Here is a 7,056-nt window from a genome sequence, read left to right as displayed (position 1 = left end):
TCAATGCTCAAAACCGTGCTTTGTCGATCAATATCATCAATAGCATCATTCAGAAATACATTACAAATATTTTATGATTGACAGAAAAATGCAAATAAATAGCAAATAGCAAAGTTAATAATAAAGGATTTTATTTTCAATATTTTAATAGGTATGTAGGTTGCAGTCTCTACAATAATAAAATACAACAAATCTGAGGAAAAAAACAAAAAACAAAGAAAAAACAAAATCAATAGAATTATTTGAATGTACAAATTCTTCACAGCCAAATCTGTCCCATTCACTGTGGTGTCTGCTCTGACCCCTGCCCCATATACAGAATTCATAATAAGACTTCAAAGATCCCCCGTTTGTGGGGGTAAGCAGGGGTGTATCAAGTTTTGGTCTAAGAACACAGGTGGCACAGAGTCCTTTGAAACAACACATGACAGCAGAACTGGGCAGCAGATATGAAATATGAAGACCGAAGGAATCATAGGACTGTGTGTTTCACCATTCCTAAATGCCAGGGACCAAAACGATAATTCATAAAAGCTGATTGACAAGTGGAAATAAAAAAAATCTCCCCTCAAAGTTATTTTTTTTTTTAAAAAGGAAGGGGGTCTCTGCAACAAACCACATTTTTCCGAGCGAGGAACAAAGGTGGCAAGTCTGCATAAAAAACCATGATATAATTCCTTAAAAAAGATACTCAGAAGGAAAAAAAAAAGACAGGTGAGGCGAGAGAGGGGAGAGAGGACAGGGGAGGGGTTGAGGGGCAGAGCCGTGTGCTTAGAGGAAGTAGGGCGTGGTGGTCCGGGGCGGGATGACCCTCTCGGAGTCGGGCACGGCGCGGAACAGCTTGGGCTCCCTCGTGTTGACGTCCTTGAACACCATGATGGAGGCGATGTTGCCGCAGCGGTAGCAGTAGTTGGGCGCCGACCACACCGTCACCAGCTTCTCGTCGAACATGAACTTGTAGCCCTCGTGCACCAGCTGGTGCGCCCGGCAGATCAGCTTCAGGTTGTTGATGTGAACGAACTTGGGCGCGAGAGACAGAGAGCAAACAAATTAGAGAATGTTTCCTTTCAAAATTCTGACTGCACCCAAATTCTCTGAACTTGCCTGAAACCGAACAAATTCAAATCCACAGGGGTGAGGAAGAGCGCTGTACATATTACAGTGAGCAATACGGCCCGACCTGCCATAGTCTATGATCACAGCTGACTCTCCCAACCCGTTAAAGGGACAATTCATCCCTCCGGGAGTGTCTTTCGACCGTTGAACAGCAGCTCCCCCAAGTTTGAAGAGCACTAACACTGTAGATCATGTTTTTTTGTTTTTTTTTTGTTTTTTTAAAGCTGTAAACAAGTTTAGTTGCTAAACAATGCCTAGTTCGACAGTTTGATCTGCGTTTCATAAGGCAGGAGCAGCTATGTTGTACAAATTTATTTGCACACTTTATGCAAATGACATGGACACACACCTGCTCCACCCACCTCAGGAAGCGTTTTTCAAAACTGTGTACTAAGCAGAGCCAGGCCTAAACAGTGAGTGCAACTACTCTCTAAGGAATATTTATGCAATCAGACCAACAAAAATATTTTAAAAATTAATAAAGATAAAGGAATGCTGTTTTTTTGTGTGAAAATGAGTAATATGGGGCTGCTGGATGGCTCAGTCGGTTACGGCACCACACCGGTACATGGAAGAGCCTCTTAGCCTCGGACTGAATCCGGACGCTGTCAGTGCTGCCTGTGGCCGGACAGGAAATTGCTTAGTGCATCGTGCAAGGTAGGGGGGTACATTCGATTAGCAGCCCACGTTTGTCGCTATCTAGCGACCCCTGCTGGTCAATCGGGCACCTGTGTGCTGCATGCTAAAGCCGCATGTGAAAGGTCTTCCCCCCTCTCTTCACTGTATTCTGAGTTTAGCTGTATTCCGTAGTTTTGAACAGAAGCAGCTGGGCAGCACCCGGTGCTTCAGAGGACAATGAGAATGTCTACGCTCTCTCAAATCAGCAGAGGGGTTCATGCATGAACGTGGCTGCAGTTGCAGACAATTGGCCCTTCCAAATTGGGGTGGGAATTGGACATGCTCGGCCCCATGTGGGTGGCAAAATTATTTTTAAAATACATAAAGTATCTTTTTAAAAAAATCGAATTTACAACAGACTTGTTACCAAAATGAAGGTGGCTAAGCAACCACACATGCTACATCAGAAGCAGGGGAAACACGGTCAGCTGCAGGATGCCAAGTCATAACACACAGTGCGTAATACCCTTGAAATTGAATCACCTAATTAACCAATGCAGAAGTACACAATCCACAGCAGGCCTGGGCGACGTATCATAATGATAAATACATTATATTTCTGCAATAATAAATGCAATAACAATCGTCCTCGCTGTGCAACAAATCACCTTTTTTTCTCTTCCATTCTATAATCAAAAATATTTTCAGTAATTATCGTTACGCAAACTCAGCCTCATCCACAGTCGCTTGAAGAGCAGAGGCTACAGGACAACAGTGTACTGGCCACTAGCCGTTACGATCATGGGGATGGGGGAGGACAGTGGACTCTCCCTCCCTCCAAAGCACAACACCACCCCTTCTACACCTTCAAAGACACCGATTGGATGCGTTTCTTGAGGGCGGGGACATGTATGTGAAATGGCAGGAAGCCAGGGGGACGCCCTCACCTCATTGGTGACCTTGGCTCCAAACAGCCAGCCAGCGCCCCTGGGGCTGATGGCCCAGGTGTCCACGTCCTCCGGGTCGGACCAAACCAGGTCGCAGAACGCCCCCTTGTGGGGGATTTCCTGGTTGCGCTCGATGGTTCGGATCTGGTCCAGGGTCTTGATGTCGGGAGAGAGCCCGCCGTGGACGCACAGGATCTGCTCGTCTATGAGCTGCGGAGGAGCCGGTGATGTGTAGAAACACACACAGACACACACGTCAGAGGGGCCTCCCCTGACCCTCAAACTTCCCCTAATCATGGCGCTTGAGTTCCAGGACAGCCGACTATGCAGACAGTAGAACTCAATCTAGGACTTCTTGTTTGTTAATGATGAAGTGTTCCAATTACCCTGTTCTTCTATCACTGCTGTGCATATAAATCTGGAATGCACGTATGTAGTGACCAAATCAACTGGGGGGGGGGGGGGGGATGCAATATAAAATCGAGAAAACACTAAAGTAATAAGGTAGGCATCGATTCAGTTGCAGTCTGCAATTGCTGTGCTTTAGGGGAGGAAAAAACGGCTAATGCCAGCCAGGGAACTAAATTAATGGTTGTGTATGGACAGTTCAGGAAGGAAAAGCAGAATGCAGTAGAGGAGGGAATGAAAGCAGGTTCTGTAGTTTAAGCTGACAGACAACAGTCTTTTTAAGGGCAGGGAGTATGTAAGGCAGTTCTACTCACAGCGGCCACTGTCAGCATGTCGAACACTTTTGTACAGTACCGCCACGCGTTTGCGTTCCCATACTTGGTTTGGCACTCATCTGCAAGCCAATGGGGTAGGGGGGGAGAGAACAGGAAGACAGTCAATCAATCAGAAACTAGGACTCCACAAGACAACCAATCAGAACTGAAGTTGGTGGACAATCGGGAACCAGGACTTAAAGCACTGAACAAAAGACCAGGCAAATGCCCACAGCTGCAAAACTCAGCCCAGTATGTTCTTCGTGGTTTATATGGGAAAAGGCTGCTTGCTCCAGAGAGTAGCGAGTTGGATGGTTCAGTGTGAAATCTGCATAAAAATGGCATCATCCGGTTTCCCCAGTTTCCTCCCCTTCGGGACAAAGAAACCTCCTGAAGAGGAAGGAACCTTGGCAGGAATTCAGGCTTACATATATAATAATGGTTCAGATACGATTCATGCAGGAATACTCAAGACATAGTACTGCCTACCCAGCCTGAATGAAAGGCATTAAACTTTTATCCATGTGCCACAGACAAGATTCAAGACTTAAATTAGGGGGACAGTTCACACTGAGTAGTTTCACTTTTAGTGCATGTTTACATTAACATTGCCACACCGAACCAAACTGAACTACAAGTTTCACCAATCATTGCACCGCCGATTCCTGCATTGACTAGGTAAGCTGCCCCTGTATTGGAGCAGAGAGGAAGACAGACAGGTACATAAACATAAATAAATACACCAACAGGAACAGACAGACACACAGACTGACTGACAGACAGAGCTGTGCAGATGGGCCGGACGTCCAGGCCTTACCGTAGAAGCCGTAGACCTGTGTGATCTGCCGGCTTTCGTGGTTTCCGCGTAGCAGTGTGATACGGTCGGGCCACTTGGCTTTTAAGGCTAGCAGATACGTGAAAGTCTCTAAGCTGTAGTATCCCCGGTCCACAAAGTCACCCTACCAAAAAAATTAATTTTAATTGGTTAAAAATAATAAATAAAATACACACCCTGCCACAACCACCACCTGATGTAAATGTGAGCAACAGTGTGATGCAACGAAGGCCAACTACACCCAAAAATGTTCACCATTTTATGTTCTGGATATACCAATCCAATTGCACAGGCAACATCAATATTTAGCTTCATTTTACACAAGATGAGGAGTGAACCGGTTTCTGTCTTTTCCCCGCTTGCCTCATTTTCCCCAAAAATTCCAGATCACAATTGGGCCAATTAAATAATGAAGAGCAGAGGTTGACATGGTAACCAGAAACAGATATGGCCCTGTCACCCACCCTTGCCATAGATTCAGCACAGTCCCAACACTCCTGACAAACACAGTACGTTCACACAGGCTACCTCTCTGGCAATGGCATTGAAACAGCTTTGTGCCAAATCAGTCCATAATGAAGCTAACAGCACCACGAAAAGTAGCCTTTTTAACTAATGCAGGCATAAATAATGTGGTCAATACATACGTTTTTTTCTTTTCCATCATGGACTGTCTTGTAGATCAGTGCTGTCATTTACTACTACATAAATAATACAGAAAAAGCTAATAGTGAAAATATTGCCTGTGGCCATTTTAAGTTTGTAAATCAGTAAATGTTGCTTGTGTCACTTGCTTATGTTGAAAGTGAACAAAATACTGTAACATATGTAACATTTTCAGGCAGCAGCTGAGACATGTCCTTGTTTTACTCACCAAGAAATTAATATAATTTAATTTATTCTGTGGTGTCCAGAGTTGCCTCCATACTCACCATAAAAATATAGTTTGTGTCGGGAACCTGCCCTCCTGTTCTGAAGAGCTCACACAGGTCATAAAACTAAGAGAAAATAGGACAACGCTTTAGGAAAAAGCCTTACAGTCGCATTAAGCAAATGTCCTTAATCGGACACGGGTGAAATAATCGGTGTAGGCCTACCTGTCCGTGAATGTCTCCGCATACTGTGACAGGGGTGGACACTGGCTGTACGTTGGATTCCTCTAGTAGTAGGTCGCATACATAGTCACACAATCTCTGCCAGGACAGACAAACAGACGCACACACGCTTAAAATCAAATCCAAATGACCTGGTGTCACCTATGACTATGAGCGACCGCTGATAGAAGCGGCCTTGTCAATCTGAATTGATAGAAACACCTACTCTATAACGTATAGAGTAGCTTAGCCAACTAGCTACAACAGTGCTGACTTATTAAAACATTTGCATACTTTTGAAGCTTGCCGATTTCATTTTACCCAAAGTGACCCAGAGACGTTGAACTTCAGCTAAAGTTCATAAACATTTTAGCGCATCAGGTCCTGTTTGGTTATCTAGCAAGTAACACGCTCAACTAAACAATCTAAACATATTTAGATAACTAATATTACTTAACTAATCATCAGGTAAGTCACACGCAACTGGCAACGTTAAGAAATGAATGTTTGGCTTGGAAGTTTGAACGTAACGTTAGCTCAGCAGCTACTGATGTGATACAGCTCGCTCATCACCTGATTCGCCGGTAAACCCATTTAGGCAGCTGTGAAAACTACGATCTGGGCAGGAAATCTAGATTAAGTTTATTGTGATTAAATGAGTAGTCTATAGCTACGTCAGACAGCTTAGCTAGCTAGTTACTTTACTAACGTACGTTAACTAGCTAATGAGGAACTGATAAGTTAGCTGGCTAGCCTATGCACTTCCTAATAAAATAACTATCACTGAGTTAGGCTAGCTAGTCACCCAACAAATTTCATTTGAGTTTTAAAGTTTGAGCGACAGCACACATCATTATCTGAACCTCGGTGAAACATTTAGCTAGCTAGCTAGATTTCGCTTGCTTACTTTCACAAGAAAGCCTGTTCTACTTTTGTGTCATACGCTAACATTAGGCTACGTAATGAACTAGGACGGTCAGAAGAGTAACGTTAGCTTGCTAACAAACATGTAGCCCATACGACTAATGCGTCTTCACCCTACGTCAGTATCTATTTTATTAAAGTTTACAAGAAGAAAAAAAGATCTAAAAAATACCTGTGCAAAGACAATTAGGCTGCTAACATTCTGTCGATAGCTATGGCTAGCTCGGAACTCTTGTTCCGCTATGAACAAGTAGCTAAGCCTTGTCAATGATAGATAGCTTAAAGCGACAATTTCGTTTTTGCTGATGAAATTAACCAACATAGATCTCGTCTGATCAGATAAGTCTGTGCTCACCTTTAAATCGTTTTCTGGTAGATATTTACATTGTCTTGCAATCTCGACATATTTATCCAAGTCTAAGGGCGCCATTTTAAAGACAACAACTGCTACGGGAGGCAAATAGGAACAGGTTTTACGTCACTTCCCTTTCGCCTTTACGCAAACAAGTTGGACCAGAAATGTTTTTTAAATGAGCATTATAGTTATGAAATACAGACAGTGTGAGCTTAAAGCTCTCATCTTAATACAAAGAATATATAGAGGTGAAAAATGACACTTCAAAACTGTCCATTTTATGCTGCACCGGACTAAGTAATCAATTTAACATTAATACAATGATTAATACAGTGATATTTGATCGTCAGTTTCGGCCACAAGATAGTGCTGTTGCATTACATTTCGTAACATTGTTTACCCATCCACACATACATACTTGGATGCTGCAGCTGTACGCCAGAAA

At 43.5% G+C, this 7,056-nt stretch overlaps 1 protein-coding gene across 1 annotated transcript; it reads right to left on the bottom strand.

Annotated features, from left to right (window-relative positions):
* Positions 1 to 109: 109 nt before the first annotated feature.
* On the bottom strand, positions 110 to 6,728 carry ppp6c (protein phosphatase 6, catalytic subunit). The gene is made up of 7 exons (XM_035392283.1): positions 6,612 to 6,728; positions 5,336 to 5,431; positions 5,171 to 5,236; positions 4,221 to 4,362; positions 3,404 to 3,483; positions 2,682 to 2,891; positions 110 to 1,020 (listed from the first exon to the last, which is right to left on the bottom strand). The coding sequence occupies exons 1-7, from the start codon at positions 6,684 to 6,686 to the stop codon at positions 772 to 774; spliced, it is 918 nt and encodes a 305-aa protein (XP_035248174.1). The 5' UTR covers positions 6,687 to 6,728; the 3' UTR covers positions 110 to 771.
* Positions 6,729 to 7,056: the final 328 nt, after the last annotated feature.

This window comes from Anguilla anguilla, chromosome 14, assembly GCF_013347855.1.
Source record: "Anguilla anguilla isolate fAngAng1 chromosome 14, fAngAng1.pri, whole genome shotgun sequence".
In the NCBI taxonomy this organism is placed as follows: Eukaryota; Metazoa; Chordata; class Actinopteri; order Anguilliformes; family Anguillidae; genus Anguilla; species Anguilla anguilla.
This window is presented reverse-complemented; position numbering and strand designations above follow the sequence as displayed.

What these genes read in the sequence shown, in the direction of transcription:
- ppp6c (XM_035392283.1), bottom strand. Translation starts at nt 6,686, where the DNA reads ATGGCGCCCTTAGACTTGGATAAATATGTCGAGATTGCAAGACAATGT. An exon ending in ACACAAACTATATTTTTATG is followed by an intron (nt 4,363 to 5,170) that starts GTGAGTATGGAG and finishes TTTTTTTGGTAG; the next exon opens with GGTGACTTTGTGGACCGGGG. An exon ending in GAGCCAAGGTCACCAATGAG is followed by an intron (nt 1,021 to 2,681) that starts GTGAGGGCGTCC and finishes CTCGCGCCCAAG; the next exon opens with TTCGTTCACATCAACAACCT.